At 38.2% G+C, this 21540-nt stretch overlaps 1 protein-coding gene across 5 annotated transcripts in view; it reads right to left on the bottom strand.

The window, feature by feature from the left end:
- The window catches only part of zgc:162872 (BAR_ACAPs and ArfGap_ACAP domain-containing protein), a 213872-nt gene that overhangs the window by 13554 nt on the left and 178778 nt on the right, over positions 1 to 21540 (bottom strand). For 4 of the 5 annotated variants that reach the window (XM_039762779.1, XM_039762770.1, XM_039762790.1 and 1 more), the window contains 4 exons: positions 13208 to 13277; positions 13020 to 13114; positions 12589 to 12665; positions 10801 to 10982 (listed from right to left, as the gene is read on the bottom strand). In XM_039762779.1, coding sequence (XP_039618713.1) covers positions 10801 to 10982; positions 12589 to 12665; positions 13020 to 13114; positions 13208 to 13277 — 424 coding nt within the window. Of the gene's footprint in view, positions 1 to 10784; positions 10983 to 12588; positions 12666 to 13019; positions 13115 to 13207; positions 13278 to 21540 lie in introns of all 5 variants that reach the window. The other variant, XR_005634861.1, reaches the window with a different exon arrangement.

Consider the following 21540-nt stretch of genomic DNA (forward strand, 5'->3'; position numbering starts at 1 on the left):
TTATACCTCAAGAATTATGAACATCTAGCTGATACACTTATATAAATACAGTAAATATGTATTTAAAACAGCAAATAGCTTTAGTGCAGTTAATGATTAAAAATTAAAATATATAAGTGCAAGTTTATTTACATTTAAGCATTGTTTAATTGCTAATATCAATTCATTGACAGGGTGAGAATTTATTTATATTATATTTTCTGTTCCTAGAGAAACTTTTTTTTTTAATTATGCCCTGTTTTAGATAGGTACATTACAGAAAAAAATTAAACAATATGACTGTTTCTAATTATGAGAAGTACTTTATTTTATGTCATAAGTATTAAGGATGAATAGTTTTGTACATATTTTATTAGTTAAATATTTTAAGGAAACGTTATTTAAAATTTTATGATCACTGAACAATACGCTTAAAGAATTTCATTTTGTTAATAAAAAAAATGAACAATTAACACCAGAGGTTTAAAGTGTAATTATAAAAATAAACTTTAACAAAGCAGAAATGGCTTCTAAGTGTCTGGTTATGCAGGAGTGTAGTGTAAAACTTTTTTAAAGGGATAAAGAAAAAAAAAATGGAACTGGCCAATCAAGTAACATGAAAATCGCTGATCAGTATTGGGCAAAAAAAAAAATAATAATCAGAGCATCCCTGATGTTTTTACATGTTACAGTTTCTGTGATAGTAATGCTTAAAAGGCCAATAATTTGGGATACTGATTGCCCAGGTACATCCAGAGATTATCGATACTAAAGACTTTTGAAGGCGTCTATTTTGAAAGACTTTTATTTTAAGCCTAACAGCAATATCTCTAACCAATCCTAAGATACCAGCATCACTCCAAAAGGTCACTTCATTTGGCTTGATAAACAACTGGTGTCTTTGTTATATGGAGCATCTTAATAAAATTAATTAATATATATATTGGCAAATGGAGTGACAATTCATAGGACAAGACGTTTTAAAAGGTCAGCATCTCATGTTGCTTGTTTTTTATGCCATTAAAAGAGGATAGTCAAGGCTAGTAGTGTATGATACAATTTCTGAATAGAATTGCACTTTCACAGAGTAATACTTTTAATGAATTACTTTTTGAATTAATAATTAAAATTAAAAAGAAAGGAATGGGCGGCTGCATGCGTAAAAAATCTGCCAGGTGTTACAGAAGGGCACAGAACTAGAAGAAGGAAATACACGTGGAAGGCACTGACTTGGGGTCACTTCCAATGTATGTTTATGGAGATACTAGGTTAAGTTATCCAGTGCAAAGAAATAGATAAACGATACACACATATATATGATTACTATATACTTTTGCATCAAGATTCTTGATATCACTAGAAAGAAAAAAAATACAATAAATGTCATTGTAAATGTTCCAGAATAAAGAATCAGGCTAGTACAATGTTGCCACCTGGAGGTTTTCTCTTGCTACAAATGTAAACACCTGGGCAGAGGTACAGATTTAAAATAATGGTCATTACAATATTCAAATATTATAAAAACATAGCTTTCATACATCTTTAAAACATATTTTTGTACAACATTAGAATAGAAAGCATAACATGCTCCTGCCTGGTTATGATATTCATCCCACCTACAACTCTTCAGATTAAGCAAGATTGTGATTACACAATCTACTTCCTCACACAGTGTTCAAAGCCAGTACAAAACATACCTAAAAAGCAGAAATCTAATTTATTAAAACAGGTGTATACCTATAGCAGGGTCACAAAAGTGAATACCATGACACATCATCATCAAAGTGTGCTGAATTCCTACTGTGGAAACTATGTACATTGTGAGGTCAAGCTACAGTTCGAAAATGGGAATTATTAGAAAATGGAATGAACCTTGTAGCCTCCAGCGTTCTCAATGCACTTGCGCCACCTGCCTGGAAGTGCTTGGATTCCAGCAAAATAAAAGGTTTAGTTTTATCCTCACAACCACTCATGCACTGCTTTCTTCACATCGTCATCTGATTTTAAATGACGACCACCCAGATGATTTATCAGCGGCCCAAAATGGTGGAAATCACAAAGTGTGAAATCTGGTGAATAAGGAGGATGTGGCAATACCTCAAACTTCAGTTTTTCCAGACAAGCCTTGGTGTTCTTAGCAGTGTATGGGCAGGTGGCCATTGTCTTGCAGCAAAAGGACTCCTTGTGACAGCAGTCCCCGCCGCTTGGATTGAATAGCAGGCTTCACATTGGTCTGCAACAAGTCAGTTACTTGCACTAGTGACTGTAGTACCCCTCGCCATGTAGTGTTCGACAATAACTGAGCAGATGCGACAAAGTCTAAGTAGGATAGACTGGGATAAGCTTTTAAATGTGGAGACAGTCGAGGAGCAGTGGAACAGGTTTAAAAATGTTTTACATGTAATGCAGGACAGATACATACCTAAATTTGGAAGTAATAGGAAACTAAAAAAAACTCCACGATGGATTAATAAAGATTTAAAAAGAAGTTGCAAAGGAAAAAACTGCTGTATAAGGCATATAAGACTAATGACTGCAAAGAGAACCGTAGCGTGTATGAGAAAATGAGGGAAACCATTAAGAAGGATATCAGAGAGGCTAAAAGACAGTTGGAGATGAATATAGCAGATAAGGCGAAAGAAGACCCCAAGAGATTCTTTCAGTATTTTAGTAGTAAAAGAACAGTTAAGGAGGAGGTCAAGTTCATCAGTAATAGTAAAGGGGAATTAAAAGATACAGACAATGAAATAGCAGATGCCCTAAACTTACATTTTTCTGAGGTGTTTACAAGTGAGCAAGTGGATAACCTGCCAGAGGTAAACGCAACTACTAAGGAGGTACTGAGGGATTTGGAAATTGTAGAGGGAGAAGTGCTGCTCAGATTAAATAAGATGAAATCAAACAAATCACCAGGCCCAGATAATATTTATCCTCGTGTTCTTAAGGAGGCTAGTGAGTACATATATAAACCCTTGACACATATTTTTAGGAAGTCACTGTGCACTGGAGAGATTCCAAAGGACTGGAAAATGGCAAATATCATCCCATTATATAAAAAGGGTGACAGGGCAGATCCAAGCAACTATAGGCCAGTAAGCTTAACAAGCATCACAGGAAAATTAATGGAAGGAATTATTAAGGATAAGATTGAGCAACACATGGCAAGGACAGGAGTTATTCTGAACAGTCAGCATGGGTTCAGAAGAGGGAGGTCGTGTTTTACTAACATGTTGGAATTCTATGAGGAGGCAACAAAAGGATACGATCAAAGTGGAGCTTATGATATTATTTATCTGGACTTTCAGAAAGCATTTGATAAGGTGCCACATGAGAGGTTGGGCATCAAGTTAAAAGAAGTGGGAGTTCAGGGTGATGTTTTTAGATGGGTGCAGAATTGGCTCAGACACAGGAAGCAGAGGGTGATGGTGCGAGGAACCTCATCAGAACTGGCCGATGTTATGAGTGGTGTTCCACAGGGGTCAGTGCTAGGGCGCTGCTATTTTTAATATATATAAATGATTTAGATAGGAATATAAGTAACAAGCTGGTTAAGTTTGCAGATGATACCAAGATAGGTGGATTAGCAGATAATTTGGAATCCGTATATCATTACAGAAGGACTTGGATAGCATACAGGCTTGGGCAGATTTGTGGCAGATGAAATTTAATGTCAGTAAATGTAAAGTATTACACATAGGAAGTAAAAATATTAGGTTTGAATACACAATGGGCGGTTGGAAAATCGAGAGTACACCTTATGAGAAGGATTTAGGAGTCATAGTGGACTCAAAGCTATCAACTTCCCAACAGTGTTCAGAAGCCATTAAGAAGGCTAACAGAATGTTAGGTTATATAGCACAATCTGTGGAGTACAAGTCCAAGGAGGTTATGCTCAACCTTTATAATGCACTGGTGAGGCCTCATCTTGAGTACTGTGTGCAGTTTTGGTCTTCAGGCTACAAAAAGGACATAGCAGCTAGAAAAGGTCCAGAGAAGAGCACTAGGCTGATTCCAGGACTACAGGGGTTGAATTATGAGGAAAGATTAAAAGAGCTGAGCCTTTACAGTTTAAGCAAAAGAAGATTAAGAGGTGACATGATTGAAGTGTTTAAAATTATGAAGGGAATTAGTACAGTGGATCGAGACTTGTATTTTAAAATGAGCTCATCAAGAACACGGGGACACAGTTGGAAACTTGTTAAGGGTAAATTTCGCACAAACATTAGGAAGTTTTTCTTCACACAAAGAACGATAGACACTTGGAATAAGGTACCAAGTAGTGTGGTAGACAGTAAGACGTTAGGGACTTTCAAAACTCGACTTGATGTTTTCTTGGAGGAAACAAGTGGATAGGACTGGTGAGCTTTGTTGGGCTGAATGGCCTGTTCTCGTCTAGATTGTTCTAATGTTCTAACTCGGGTGCATGATTGATTGTGAGGACAAGACAAAACCTTTTATTCTGCTGGAATCCAGGCACTTCCAGGCAGGCAGTTCAAGTGCATTGAGAAGGGTAGAAACTGCATTGAAAAATGACATTATCAGTTTTGCTTAGGTCCATTTTATTTTCTGATAAATCCCATTTACTAACCTTAGCTTGACTCTCCCTCGTAGCATGGAATTACGATTATTGTAAAGTGATGTTCACTTTTATTTAAATTTTTACTCAAAACCAAAAAAGCACCTAAAAGAAAATTTCAACAGTCGTGTTTAAAAAAAAAAAAAAAAAGATTGCAATAAGGTTTATTCATATATTTACTTTCTAAACCCACTTATTCCATATTGCCACCTGTACAGTGTTGTAACATGGTGAAGCCTATTTCAGTGCTACCGAACATAACTTCCTGAACACACTTTCTCACCAATATTAATTCAAGTCACCAATTAATCTAACATGCACATCTGTAGGTTGGGGGGAAACTAGAATATCTAAAGAAAAAGAACAAGACCATAGACAAGCCATGCAAAACAGACATGGTCAAAAATTCACTAGTGAAGATTAAACTGGATTATATTCACCAAACAATTGGTTACATATTGTAGGAGTATCATTTATTATAAGCCATCAAACATTTTACTAAATTTTTCCATCCTTCCTAAACCACAGCATTCCCTGTCTTTTTCTTATCTGTTTCTGTTTTTGAGGTCTTACACAGTATGTCTGCCACCTATATGATACAGTTTAGGAGGAGTATAACAAACTAATGGTTTTTTGCTATGAAATAGAAATAAAAATTTAAAACCATAAAGAACAACAAATGACTAAACTGAGAACTTTAAACATTGTCAAATGGCAGCAGTGGACATAAGTCAGAATACAACCCTGAACACCCCAAATCACATTTAAACAGGACCATACTGGAAATTTAAAATGCGTTACATTTAGACATGTGGAAAATTAAGGTAAATATTACAAGGAAGTAGATGTCAAGATAAGTTAGAAGAACTTTACAAGTGTCTTTTTTTGGAGTAAAGAGAAAGAAATGCAAACTGTAAGCTATTATCATAAAAATTAAGAAGCTAGCATAAAAGGGTAGTATAACTCTTAAAGTATTATCCATTCCTGTTTGAATACCTATGTGAAAAAAAATAAGCCAAAGGCATCATTCTCTCACTCTCCCTCTCTCTCACACAAAAAACATATGTTGGTGTACTCTTAAAAAAAAAGAGAAAAATTTACCCATTATGAAATGTTGGCCAGGTGACATATCTTTCAAGGCTGAGAATCAGTCTGGCTAAACAAAACGCACTGCCAAAACCATAAAGCATCTTAATCATTTGTAAATGATTTTGACTATCACTTATCCTTAAACAATGGAACTCTTTATGAAGAAGGAAAAAGATGTGATACTGCACAGATGCCATCCTGGGATCACACATTGCATGGTAAAGCAGACAACTGGGAAAGTGCAACTCCCTCACTCACAGCTGGGCTCATGTCGATTAGGGTCTGTAGAATCAAGCTAACGCTCTATATTGAATATACAGCAATAATATCACAATCCTGACAAAAATATTTTGAATTCCGGAGGTTAACATTCTTAAAACTGTGCATCACAGTGCAGATTGTTTTCCCTTTGCTACTTTGCCTACAGAATATTCTTCCCATAAAGTCATTCAGTATTTCTATGTTTAACTTTTAATTAAGGCTACAATAAATGGATATATATTTTTTGATACTATACTGCTACATACTGCAATTCTTATTTACTATATAACAACACTCAAGGGGGACTGGACAACATTTCATGTTATATTAATTAAAATATATGTTTTATAGGAAAAGAGTGTTACACATCCTTTTAAAACAAAGGAATAAATATGCTTCATCCTCAAAACAAATGATAAAACCTGCATATAATAGATTTCACTAAGCATTTATATGTTTGTATCATCCTAATTTTAAAGGTGCTATATGCGTAAAATGTATTGTTAATTTTAATATAGTGATCATGCAAGTTCCACAGAGAGGGGTTTATAAAAATGCTTTAAATAAAAATGTGCTTTAGGAAAAGAACAACTGAAATGTACTTATTAACTTTAAAATAAAAAGATAAGTTTTCATATATGTTTCTGTAGCAGCAAGAACTTGGAAACCATTTAAAATATTGACAAATATTTCCTAACTACATACAGAATGGCAAGTATTTTACAAAACAAGCATATTCAAAATAGTCAGAGACACATGAATGTTGCCAAAGATATACAGTGATCCCTCGCTATATCGTGCTTCGACTTTCGCGGCTTCACTCCATCTCGGATTTTAAATGTAAGCATATCTAAATATATATCACGGATTTTTCGCTGGTTCGCGGATTTCTGAGGACAATGAGTCTTTTAATTTATGGTACATGCTTCCTCAGTTTGTTTGCCCAGTTGATTTCATACAAGGGACACTATTGGCGGATGGCTTAGAAGCTACCCAATCAGAGCATGTATTACATATTAAATAAAACTCCTCAATGATATGATATGCTTCCCGCGGTGCTTGATTGTTTGCTTTTCTCTGTCTCTCTCACTCTCTCTGCCTGACGGAGAGGGTGTGAGCAGAGGGGCTGTTTGCACAGAGGCTGTTTGCCTAGTGGAAATGGACGCTCCTCCAAAAAATGCCGCTTTATCGCGGTGCCTTGGCATACTTAAAAGCCCAAAAGCACGTATTGATTTTTTGATTGTTTGCTTTTCTCTCTCTCTCTGACATTATCTGTTCCTGACACGCATTCTTTAAAGAGGAAGATATGTTTGCATTCTTTTAATTGTGAGAAAGAACTGTCATCTCTGTCTTGTCATGGAGCACAGTTTAAACTTTTGACTAAAGGGTGTTATTTCATGTCTAGAGGGCTCCAATAATGTTAACAGTGTGGGAGAGTTTATAAGGGCTTAAAATATATAACCATACAAACATATGGTTTCTACTTTGTGGATTTTCATCTATTGAGGAGGGATTACTGTATTATGGTTAGAATGCTGCCTTGTTCAAATACATACATTGACCTGACTGATAAAAATACTAAGTCATAGAAATGCCCTTACTACACTGGTGGCTTCCTCTATAACTAATAATGAAAAATAGCCAAGATGTTCTGTGAGAAAAATAGTCAAGTTATAGGTAAAATTCCGTTACAACGAATATCTTTACAATGAAATCTTCATTTTAACTAAGCATTTTTATGGCCCCGACAGTTTCCTCATATGATGCGAGTCTATAGAAACATTGTTACTACGAAGTACATTCAGCAGATACTTTCATTACAACAAAATGCCCAAAAGACCTTGAAATGCCTGAATGAATCATCCGCAGAGCAGTTAGTTTTGTGGCCGCAGCTCAGTTGTGCACAATGATCCCCCAAACAGAAACATTGCAATTTTTTTTTCTTTCTTCGAGCCTTCCTTGTACCATTTTTCTTTATTTGCCTTTTTTGTTTCCTGCAGTTTTCAGTAATACCTTTTGCTTATTGCTCGTCAACATTTAAAAAACATCCACTGGAATTTAACTCACTGTCACCCTCCCATAGAAATGGCAGACACAAAAAAACGATAACAGTTCATATTAAGGAAAAAAAAACGTTACATTTTTGCAGCTCTCCATTGCGGCAAAAAGAAAAAAGACGTTGCCAGTGAATTCGGAATTTCGCCATTGACGCTGTCAACTTTCTTAAAAGACCGAGCAAAAAAAGAAGAAAAATCTCGGGTTGCAAACATATGTGAACTGCTGCATTTGAAGACATCGAAAAAGCAGTTTTTATGTGGTTCAGTGATGCTCGTTCAAGAAACATTCCTATTAATGCGGCACTCATTCAAGAAAATGTGAGGTTGTAAACTCTCTTGGGACCTCCCCCAACTAGACAGCACGCTGAAGAGCATCCAGAGGTCCGAGCTCCATGTCTATGGAAGACTGTTTATCTGTTGCCGGGGCAACAGCAGGCTCAAAGCTATACTGCGTCTATCCGCCAAATTAAACAGAAAAGATATTGATGGGTGATGCAAGGAACATTATTAATGCAGTTAACAGGATTACTTGATCACAGATCTGGCCATGACACTGCATGACTACTGTGTCTGTGTATAGCAGATCACGCTACAATAAATAAGTGTGCCGTTCCTGTTTCAAGCTGAATAAAGCTGGTTTTGCTAAAGTGCTGAGACTCAGCTTCGTGTTTCGGGGTGCAAGACAGGGACTTATAGTGCAACCTCGATCTTTTATGATTTGCTTCTGTGTCACTTCACTGTAGCGCTATGAGCCTGTTTTTGCCCTACCCTGGTAACGGACAAACAATCTTTCACAGAAGCTGCAATCGCACTTCGGGATGCACTTGAGCATGTCATTCCCGTTGGGTGGGGAATGGGGGGGTCTCAAAAGAGTTCAGAATCCTGACAATATGAAGAAGAAAAGGATGATTCGGCTCCTAATTGATAACTGTGCTGCCCACAACATACTTCCACATTTAGATAATGTCCATGTTGAATTCCTCCCACCCAATTGCACAGCAGTGCTTCAGCCATTGGATTTGGGCATCATTCACACCCTGAAAGTGTATTATCGCAAGGAAATGTTGAGAAAATTCTCGTCAGCATAACTTGTAGGCAGGAGAAGATTAAAATTAACGTGAAAGAAGCTATTGAATTGATTGAAAACGCCTGGACGTAAGTTATAGAAAGCACTACAGTAACAAATACAGAATCTCATTACAGTGGGTACGGAAAGTATTCAGACCCCCTTCAATTTTTCACTCTTCGTTATATTGCAGCCATTTGCTAAAATCATTTAAATTAATTTTTTCCCTCATTAATGTACACACAGCACCCCATATTGACAGACAAAAAAAAGAATTTTTGAAATTGTTGCAGATTTATTAAAAAAGAAAAACTGAAATATTACATGGTCTTAAGTATTCAGACCCTTTGCTCAGTATTTAGTAGAAGCACCCTTTTGAGCTAATACAGCCATGAGTCTTCTTGGGAAAGATGCAACAAGTTTTTCACACCTGGATTTGGGGATCCTCTGCCATTTCTCCTTGTAGATCTTCTCCAGTTCTGTCAGGTTGGATGGTAAACGTTGGTGGACAGCCATTTTTAGGTCTCTCCAGAGATGCTCAATTGGGTTTAAGTCAGGGCTCTAGCTGGGCCATTCAAGAACAGTCACAGAGTTGTTGTGAAGCCACTACTTCGTTATTTTAGCTGTGTGCTTAGGGTCATTGTCTTGTTGGAAGGTAAACCTTCGGCCCAGTCTGAGGTCCTTAGCACTCTGGAGAAGGGTTTTGTCCAGGATATCCCTGTACTTGGCCGCATTCATCTTTCCCTCGATTGCAACCAGGCGTCCTGTCCCTGCAGCTGAAAAACACCCCCACAGCATGATGCTGCCACCGCCATGCTTCACTGTGGGGACTATATTGGACAAGTGATGAGCAGTGCCTGGTTGTCTCCACACATACCGCTTAGAATTAAGGCCAAAAAGTTCTATCTTGGTCTCATCAGACCAGAGAATCTTATTTCTCACCATCTCAGAGTCCTTCAGGTGTCTTGAAAACTCCAAGATAGAACTTTTTGGCCTTAATTCTAAGCGGTATGTGTGGAGACTCATGGCTGTATTAGCTCAAAAGGGTGCTTCTACTAAATACTGAGCAAAGGGTCTGAATACTTAGGACCATGTGATATTGTAGTTTTTCTTTTTCAATAAATCTGTAACAATTTCAAAAGTTCTTTTTTTTGTCTGTCAATATGGGGTGCTGTGTGTACATTAATGAGGAAAAAAATTAATTTAAATGATTTTAGCAAATGGCTGCAATATAACAAAGAGTAAAAAATTGAAGGGGGTCTGAATACTTTCCGTACCCACTATACAACAAAATATTTTTTAGGTCCCTGGGAGTTTGTTGTAATGTAATTTTACCTGTACTTTGAGACAAGCTTTACACAATGAAAACATTTCTCCAAAATCCTCACTCGGGAAATCAGAGTATTAAGAATTTTTTGTTACCCCCAAAAAAGTCATAATTTTTATTTCTTTTCATCTTCCTATAATCCAGTTTCTTATGAGCTGGCATATGCTGCGCATGCAGAGTATGCATGACAAAGAATAAGTCATAGTTTCCAATGCCACTAAGCATGTGTGGAAAAAACCCCAAAAAGAACCATTAAAGCTTTTGTGAATATCATATTGCACATACTAAAAATGAAATAAAAAAAAATTATTAATGTGCAGCTCTGTTAATAAAGGTATGTCTGATATATTGTACAAGAGATTAGATGATCAACATTTGGTGATGTCATATACCATTTTATTCGATTAACTATTGAGTTAGTGTCCTCACCACACTTTCGTCTCACCCCATGCATAGCACTGATTAATGGTGTACGTCCTTCCTCTTCCTTGTTAGCCCAATTGATGTCCGCACCTTGAGCAAGTGCGGCTGCCATATTACCTAGGTGGCCCTCCTGTGCAGCCTGATACAGCTGCAACCCGAGATGCTGTTCACTGCTGCTGGTCTGTGATGCCACCAAGCTCTGACCTAGATTGGAAAGAAGCAACAAACTCTAATATGAGTCCCAGACACAATTTCTCCACGCTACAGAAATGCGAATAAACCTAGAAACTATTAAATCTGCAATATTGGTCAGCACAAACATTTCAGTAGTCCATTAAATGCCATAGCCTAGAATTCCAATTTTTTTTCTTTATCCAAAAAGTTTTTTAGTTTGCTAAAATAAACAGGGTGTCTCTGTAAATGTAATTTACAGGCTGCAGGGAGAAATAAAGCAAACTTTAGCACTTAGCTGTAAGGACACAGCTCTCTAACAAAATCAAAAGAAACACTTGCCAAAGGGAGTAAAGAGATGAAAAGTGGCAAATTACAATTAAATATGAAATGAAATTACAGTGATTCAGTGCCAACTGAACAATTTCAGTAAGTTACAATGACCAAATATGGAAGTCCAAAATGAACTTTGTATTGTTTAATTGCTAATTACTGTCCACTCACTACACTGTGTAAGTGTTTCTACAGTTGGGACATTGCTGGTGTCTAGCAGCTTACCCATTTGTCCACCCAGCTTCTGCTTGTGTCTTAACTGTACTACAGAACTGTCAGAACTTGCGTTACTTATGCTATTCAATCAAATCCCATTGATATTTTCAGAAATGATATTCAGAAACTGGTGTCAGTGAAATGGGATGTATGTATATTGATTTGCTGCTTTTCCTGGGGATGATTTACTTTGCAAGGTGTCAAGGTAAGATGACCAGATATTTTATACACTAATCAAATGTTCCAGATTTTACTGTAGGAATGTAGAAATTTAAGCTTTCAAATACATTCTAGATCTGTCTCAAATTTTCCACTTATTGACACCTGCCTCTGCTCAAATGTACTTGCTCAGCTATCTGTGCACATGACTGTATTCTTCTAGTAATAATCAAAACTCATATGAATGCATGGATGTGGAGAAAAATAAAAAACAGCTTTATAAGTACAGGTATGTTCTCTGGTCCAAAGCTGTGTTATCAGTCCGAAAAAGCCTTCATGAAAATGAAAGGACTGAAATCAGGGAAAACTACCAAATAGTAAGTTCAAATATAAACCCTTACAAGTTGGACTTTGTGTCAATCAATTTTATTTGCTATTAGTCCTTTAGAAAATCAGACCATAGCTTTTGCGGGTCAAACTGTCATCTCTGACAACTTGACTTAGTAACTTAAAAGCAAATGAAGAAGGGTCTTGCAGATATCATTATGTTGTTGTGGTGGAGAAGGACTGGAACACCAAGACAAAAACCTGAACATGATTCCAGTAATGGATATCATTAAAGGAAAGAAACCCTTGCCCAGGAAGTTAACTGGGAGCCAGGCTCAGAGGTGATATTTGCATGTAAGCCCAGGGGTGCTTAACCTTATAATGAATCCTATTTTATAGTAGGAAATTTAGGGTGGGGTTCATTTTTTATAAAGCTTATCCACTGTACGTTACTGACTGAATTATACTCTTGCATCTCTAACCACAATTCTCTCACAAATAGATTTCCTAAAACAAATCTTCAAATGATTCCCCTTGAATGCCTACAAAACATGATTCATGCTCACACAGCAAGTAATTTAAAGCAATGACAAGTTGTCACAACCTTGCATGGAAAATGAGGGTTTCTTCACAAATCTCTTTTCAACATACTTTGCTTTGATCCATGCTTCCTTTTCCTGCCTGAAAGTAAAAACAACATTTTAAAACAATGGCCCTACATTTCTTCATCTTTCAAATATCTATTTCTTACTAATCAATGCAACCTTAAAAACAACTGAATACAATTTTCTGATTTATTTTGAACCTTGTACAAGTCTGTTAAAATCTTCTACAAATCCAGAATGCCAATATAATGCATATTCAGGATATAAAGTATCTATTGCACTTTATAGTGCAGTACTTGCTAAATTAGTTTATTTAAATATGGGGAATTCCCCTGTAAATCTCTGACACAGGTATACTCAATACAAATATAAAATATATGTCAACACTGGCTGTTGTGAATTAAACAAATACCATAAGAGATCTTTTTACCAAGAGTTGGCCGCAGTCACTTTCACAGGGCCTTCTTGAAAACATCTAGCTTCATATATACTGTTGATGATATCATTGCCCAAGACACAGAGGAGCTGCACAACAAGGAAAAGAATGAGATGACTGAAAATAAATAAATATTGCCAAAAAAATATTGTTGTTAAATCCAAAAGGGAAACCTACTCTACCTTTAGCTGTGTTGGCTCCCAGGAATCCAGAGTGACTGAACGGACCTTTGAGAGATGAACTCCAAGACTCCTAAAACAACACATTGGCCTTTGAGTCAAATCTATTTTTTTAATTTCTATTTCTATCTATTTATTTTATTTTGGCTACTTGTGCTTATGACCTCACTGTTTCAGCCAGCAAAAAAACTCACAACACCTGAAAAATCAAACATCGCCCTGTATTCAAATGATGGAAGACAGAAAAACCCACAGAAATCTGATTAAACATTCAATTGGACAGCAAGTTTTATTCTTCAATATTTGAAAGGCTCACAATGTCAGCTTTTTAGGATGACAACTGCAAAGATCACAGAACTAAAAGTATAATGGATTGGCATGAAAAGCACAACATAACCATCTTATTCTTAGAATGGCTAGGCAAAATTAAACAGACTTAAACTCTAATAAAAAATATAGGACATGAATTACCTTTGTATAGCACTTTGAAAGTGACAGTTTAAAAGTGAACAAGAATAAAAGTCTGTTCATACTGTAAAGCTGTACACACTTATGGCAGCAAAAATGATGAAAGGTTAAAAAAGAAATTAGCATATGTAACATATGTAGCTATTCCTGGATCAAATGAAAAGTGTAAAAAGAATAAATCCTGTAAGTAGACTGAATGGCTCAGAAAGACATCTCGGGAACTGCCAAGTATGCCTAAGCCACTGGTAGGAAGCCAGTCCTGTTGTGGTGGCAAGATGATAGACATTCTTCTGGATAATAAAGTGTAGCACGTGATGCCAGGACAAAAGAAAAGGACCATGTTGAGGTCAGTTGTGTCCCTCTTGCACATCAAACAGCAACACACAGTTCTTGAGTATGAAGAGGGGGAATTGCTTGGCCCTTTAAGCAAGACACCTTGGAGACTACCCCAGAGACTCTGCCATTTCAAGAATGCATTGGTCTTACAGGATGCCAGATGAGAGAGAGAGAGAGAGAAAGAGACATGTGGAGTGGCATTAGGCCTAAATACCTCTACACCGAAAAGGGTTGCACATGACTTCTGGGAAATGAAGCTGAGATCATGGACTCTTCAAGGGTGAGAACAGAAATACCCACTGGCTCATCTACATTAGGTAGCAGAAAATGGTCTTCAACTTGAAGAAATGATGCTCTTTTAAGGTATGTATACTAGAAGTTACTCATGAGTCCTGGACATTAAAACTCTACTAATGGATGCAGTAACATCAGGATCTATTAGGGGAGGTTCTCACTAATTGGATCTCTTACCAAAGAACAGGCCACATTTGATTATGGAAGTGATAACTTAGGCATCACATACTATACATGCTGCTACAAGCAACAGTACATTTTCCTCTTTTCTTCACTTTTTCACATTTCCTGCCACCACCTTGTATTTTTAACAAAAAACCTATTAAAAAACGTTCTCCCCAGACACTTTTTTTCAGTCAGGCAGGATCAAAGAGTACCTATTTGATCATAAATGTGCAGTATTATAAAATCATTAAGTAATTAAGACAAAGCACAATCTTTTGTATAGTAATGCTTCTCTTCTTCTTGATAGCTCAATTATTTGCAGCCTTTGTATAATCAAGCTCACCTGGATCAGAACCCCCTAAAGAAATCAGTGTCAAATCATTAGAGTATTTTGAATCATGCAATTCTTCAGATGTTGAATCTTTTTAATGCAGAAAATTTCGTTTCAAATTCAGCTGCGTTTACACGTATGACAGCACTTAGTTTTGCAAAATGGAAGACTCTTTGATCTCAAAATGTTGTTGCTAATTTTAGCAGTATTTGTTTTAGATCCAAGGTTTTAAAATGACTGTATTTCAAACTTTTTGACTTAAATGCCTATTCTCATCATATTTTGTTATTTGACCAATGACTTTATCCAAGGCGACTAACAACATTTGAAATTGGTTAAATTTCCTTTGTTTTTCCATTTGGATCACAGGCAGGTGAAGTGACTTGGTTGTGAACACCAAGTGTGAAGAGTGAGGATTTTAACCCACAGCTTGAGGGATTGAAGTCCAAAAGCCTTAACCACTACACCACACTGACTACATAGTTTACAACTTCAGGACTGCTATTTTTGGAATAATTATAAAAAACAAACAAAAAATAGTGTAACATTCACCTTTACCAATATAAATATCTTAAATCTATCTATCTATCTAAATAAATATTGATGATCAAAACTACATAAAATTATGTAATAGATTAATTAATGTTGCAAAAGAATAAAGGGCATTAAATATAACAATGGTATAAGAAAAGCACTGCTTGGGGGGTTGGAGGAAAGCAGAGTGGCTAGTTACTTTACACTTCTCCCTTACAAAATGCTACAGAGTGTGAGTTTTTGCAAGATAAAGATTGCTTTTTATCACTGGGACTGTCAGTTTCAAACGGATTACAAAAAAACAAAAAAAAAAAAACAAGAAAATGGCTGTCAGCTCTAGACACCTTGCAAGCAGAATGGCAAAGAGCGAGGCTTCTCAGTGGAGAGGGACACACTACCTGATTAGACTTTATGTAGGACTGTTTACTATAAATCACTTAGGGGAAAAAAGCAACATGGCTCAAAGCTGCATACTACCAAAGAATTGCAAAGGAATGTATGTTTTATATATATATATATATATATATATATATATATATAAATATATATATTAATATATGGCACGTGGTTGGGGGTGGTACCCAGCCGGGACGCCCAGGAGGACCGGAGGAGGGCTTGTGCCTCCTCCAGATCATGAGGGGGTGACCGCCCTGGTTGTGTTGGAAGCCCAACCCTGTAGGGGCCCGTGGTCACCGCCAGGGGTGCCCCAATGCCTTGGGAGGCCTGGACCTCAGCACTTCCCCCCAGCACTTCCTGGTGTGGCGGAAGAGGATCAGGAAAACCCGGAGGGCTTCCGGCTACACAGCTGGTGCGCGGAGGCTCCTCAGGAAGCACCTGGAGCCCATCCGGGGGTCTATAAAAAGGGGCTGCTGCCCTCCATTCGATTGCTTGAGTCGGGTGGAAGAGGACAGAGCTCGGAGGAGATGACTGGAGGCGGTCTGAAGACTGTGAAAGGCGTAATGTTGGCCAGGACTTAAAGGGGTGATTGGTGCTGAGGCACTGGGAATGTGCACTTAAGACTTGTATATAATAACTGTAAATAAACATGTGTGTGGAGAAAGATCATGTCTACCTGTCTGTGTCCGGAAAGTATTCACAGCGCATCACTTTTTCCACATTTTGTTATGTTACAGCCTTATTCTAAAATGGATTAAATTCATTTTTTCCTCCGAATTCTATACACAACACCCCATAATGACAACGTGAAAAAAGTTTGAGGTTTTTGCAAATTTATTAAAAATTAAAAAAAATGAGAAATCCCATGTACATAAGTATTCACAGCCTTTGCTCAATACTTTGTCGATACACCTTTGGCAGCAATTACAGCCTCAAGTCTTTTTGAATATGATGCCACAAGTTTGGCACACCTATCCTTGGCCTGTTTTGCCCATTCCTCTTTGCAGCACCTCTCAAGCTCCCATCAGACCGGATGGGAAGTGTTGGTGCACAGCCATTTTAAGATCTCTCCAGAGATGTTCAATCGGATTCTCGTCTGGGCTCTGGCTGGGCCACTCAAGGACATTCACAGAGTTGTCCTGAAGCCACTCCTTTGATATCTTGGCTGTGTGCTTAGGGTCGTTGTCCTGCTGAAAGATGAACCGTCGCCCCAGTCTGAGGTCAAGAGCGCTCTGGAGCAGGTTTTCATCCAGGATGTCTCTGTACATTGCTGCAGTCATCTTTCCCTTTATCCTCCCAGTTCCTGCTGCTGAAAGACATCCCCACAGCATGATGCTGCCACCACCATGCTTCAATGTAGGGATGGTATTGGCCTGGTGATGAGCGGTGCCTTCAGGTGAGAGTCCTTCAAGTGCCTTTTGGCAAACTCCAGGAGGGCTGCCATATGCCTTTTACTAAGGAGTGGCTTCTGTCTGGCCACTCTACCATACAGGCCTGATTGGTGGATTGCCGCAGAGATGGTTGTCCTTCTGGAAGGTTCTCCTCTCTCCACAGAGGACCTCTGGAGCTCTGACAGAGTGACCATCGGGTTCTTGGTCACCTCCCTGACTAAGGCCCTTCTCCCCCGATCGCTCAGTTTAGATGACCGGCCAGCTCTAGGAAGAGTCCTGGTGGTTTGGAACTTCTTCCACTTATGGATAATGGAGGCCACTGTGCTCATTGGGACCTTCAAAGCAGCAGAAATTTTTCTGTAACCTTCCCAAGATTTGTGCTTCGAGATAATCCTGTCTCGGAGGTCTACAGACAATTCCTCTTGACTTCATGCTTGGTTTGTGCTCTGACATTAACTGTCAACTGTGGGACCTTATATAGACAGGTGTGTGCCTTTCCAAATCATGTCCAATCGACTCAATTTACCACAGGTGGACTCCAATTAAACATCTATATATATATATATATATATATATATATATATATATATATATATATATATACACATCTATCTATATATATATATATACATCTATCTAGGTGATTTAAGCAATTTTGAGCGTGGCATGGTTGTTGGTGCCAGACGGGCCGGTCTGAGTATTTCACAATCTGCTCAGTTACTGGGATTTTCACGCACAACCATTTCTAGGGTTTACAAAGAATGGTGTGAAAAGGGAAAAACATCCAGTATGCGGTGGTCCTGTGGGCGAAAATGCCTTGTTGATGCTAGAGGTCAGAGGAGAATGGGCCGACTGATTCAAGCTGATAGAAGAGCAACTTTGAAATAACCACTCATTACAACCGAGGTATGCAGCAAAGCATTTGTGAAGCCACAACACGCACAACCTTGAGGTGGATGGGCTACAACAGCAGAAGACCACACCGGGTACCACTCATCTCCACAACAAATAGGAAAAAGAGGCTACAATTTGCACGAGCTCACCAAAATTGGACAGTTGAAGACTGGAAAAATGTTGTCTGGTCTGATGAGTCTCGATTTCTGTTGAGACATTCAAATGGTAGAGTCAGAATTTGGCTTAAACAGAATGAGAACATGGATCCATCATGCCTTCTTACCACTGTGCAGGCTGGTGGTGGTGGTGTAATGTTGTGGGGGATGTTTTCTTGGCACACTTTAGGCCCCTTAGAGCCAATTGGGCATCGTTTAAATGCCACGGGCTACCTGAGCATTGTTTCTGACCATGTCCATCCCTTCATGACCACCATGTACCCATCCTCTGATGGCTACTTCCAGCAGGATAATGCACCATGTCACAAAGCTCGAATCATTTCAAATTGGTTTCTTGAACATGACAATGAGTTCACTGTACTAAAATGGCCCCCACAGTCACCAGATCCCAACCCAATAGAGCATCTTTGGGATGTGGTGGAACGGGAGCTTCGTGCCCTGGATGTGCATCCCACAAATCTCCATCAACTGCAAGATGCTATCCTATCAATATGGGCCAACATTTCTAAAGAATGCTTTCAGCACCTTGTTGAATCAATGCCACGTAGAATTAAGGCAGTTCTGAAGGCAAAAGGGGGTCAAACACCGTATTAGTATGGTGTTCCTAATAATTCTTTAGGTGAGTATATATATATATATATATATATATATATATATATATATATATATATATATAATATATATATATATATTATAGAATAGCACACAAACCCACAAACAACCTGCGCACATTCCTCTTTAATGCTAAAAACAAGTAATCGACAGCAGAAACACGAAATGCAATTTATAGCATTCCATGCAGTTCTTGCCCAGCAGTATACATAGGACAAACATCAAAAAGAATCGCAACACGTATACATGAACATCGCAACGCCATCAGAAGAAAGGACTCACGATCACTGATCTACGCGCATACTAAATCAACAGGACATACATTTAACTGGGACAATGTACAAGTAAGATTTAAGGCCACTACTAAAAGTGCCAGAGAGCTGGCCGAATCTTGGCAATCAAATAAGAACGCCATCAACAGACATTTGGACATAAATCCAGCATATGCAAACTTAAGAAGAACATGTTCATAATAAATAAAACTTTACAACCAATACCCCCCACCTCCTGATCACACTGACTTAGCCGCCCCACCATGAATTTTTTGATATATATTGCCTTTGATTCTTGTAAGTCTAAGCATTATCCTCTGATGAAGGCCACTGGCAGGGGTTGAAAGCTCAGAAATAAAAACTACTTTATGATACGTGATTCATTTTCTCCCTTTGTGGATCTCCAGCTGCACGTACATAGGAGTGGCGCAGTGGGTAGCGCTGCTGCCTAGCAGTAAGGAGGCCAGGGTTTGCTTCCCAGGTCCTCCCTGCGTGGAGTTTGCATGTTCTCCCCATGTCTGCGTGTGTTTCCTCCAGGTACTCCAGTTTCCTCCCACAGTCCAAAGACATGCAGGTTAGGTTCATTGGCAATTCTAAATTGTCCTTAGTGTGTGTGTGTGCCCTGTGGTGGGCTGGCACCCTGCCCGGGGTTTGCCACACCATGATATGGTAGCTGCTTAGGTTTAAATTGAGATTTTTAACCAACACCCTCAACCTAAACATGTGCCTTTGTTTTCTGGAAGTGCTCATTCAACATAAGATGTGAAGGTCCACTTAATTGTTTAGGGTTGCTATGGAAACCATGGCCTATTCAGAAAAGGTATCCAAGACAAATGAGCATGTCTACTAAAACCCTATCGCAGTCTTCCTTATATGGTAAAGTCTACACTTAGGAGCTGTTGAGAATTAAATAGCTAAGCAGAAGCAAAATGTGTCTGAGCATGACAAATGAGTATGTGTCACCTGAAGAGTTTAGGCTCGCTCACTCATTAGTTTAGCTTATGTGTGTTGCATTTAGAAGTGTCATGCAGTAGGACGCAACTGCGCTGTATTTATATACTGTACTTATTGATTTACTTGCTGCAACAAAAGTTAAAACTTGGGAGGCAGCTTTTTTGTTATTTCTAGATGTCATGCAGAAATGTTATAGGTTGATATTAATAGTTGTGTCCAACAAAAAAATTAATGAGAGGTAAGCTCAATGACTAGGGTATTGATTAAGCAGCTGAAAATATGCCTCTAAAGCAGGGGTTCTCAAAGTCGGTACTGGGGGCCCATTGAGGCTTCAGGTTTTTGCTTAAACCAGATTCATAATTAGTGACAACAGATAACACTGATCTTAATTAATTAGCGGATACTTTTTTTCTTTTCTCTTATTCTACATTAAGAAAGCACAGAGGCATGATTTTTATATTCATGTGATACTTAGAAATATTTCTTGCTTTTGCTACAGATTTAAATGCTTAAATCTCAGAGCCAAACATTCGAAAAAGTAATTTTATCTAATAGAGAGAAAGAAACAAAGTTCAATCACGGGCAGTTATGTGTTGCGTTGTTATGATGAAAGTCCAAACACAGAATCAAAATTCAATGCGATTTTAATTAAAAAATTGTTTTCACTGAAGTTTTACAGTAAGAGTGTAAGTTTAAAAAGTATTAATTTCAAAGCCAAACAGAACAAAATTGTATTATCAACGAATAACACTAACGCAACATCCATCCATCCATCCATTTTCTAACCCGCTGAATCCGAATACTGGGTCACGGGGGTCTGCCGGAGCCAATCCCAGCTAACACAGGGCACAAGGCAGGAACCAATCCTGGGCAGGGTGCCAACCCACTGCAGGACACACACACAAACACACCCACACACCAAGCACACACTAGGGCCAATTTAGAATCGCCAATCCACCTAACCTGCATGTCTTTAGATTGTGGGAGGAAACCGGAGTGCCCGGAGGAAACCCACGCAGACACGGGGAGAACATGCAAACTCCACGCAGGGAGGACCCGGGAAGCGAACCCGGGTCTCCTAACTGCGAGGCAGCAGCGCTACCACTGTGCCACCGTGCCGCCCCTAACACAACATGAAACAGAATTTACTTTCAAATTATTACATTTTACTCTATCAATATGGTTAATTATTCGCTTTTATGTAAATTACTTCTATTATGCATATGGGAATTGTTACATATGCATAATAGAAAATCTGTAATTGTATATCTGCATCCCTGTAGCGATATATTAACCATAAAGAGGCTAGCGCGTAAGCGCAGGCATGGGGTTGCCGAGCAAAGCGAGCAGAGGCAAAAGCTCCTAGTATATGTATATGTGTGTGTGTGTGTGTGTGTATATATATATATATATATATTTTTTTTTTTTTTACCAAACTTAATTTCTAATTTCTATATTATTCCCAAAACACAGAATTTGGGCAAGAACAGTTCACGCAATTAGCCCAGGATTC

The sequence above is a fragment of the Polypterus senegalus genome, chromosome 1, assembly GCF_016835505.1.
Source record: "Polypterus senegalus isolate Bchr_013 chromosome 1, ASM1683550v1, whole genome shotgun sequence".
NCBI classification, from domain to species: domain Eukaryota; kingdom Metazoa; phylum Chordata; class Cladistia; order Polypteriformes; family Polypteridae; genus Polypterus; species Polypterus senegalus.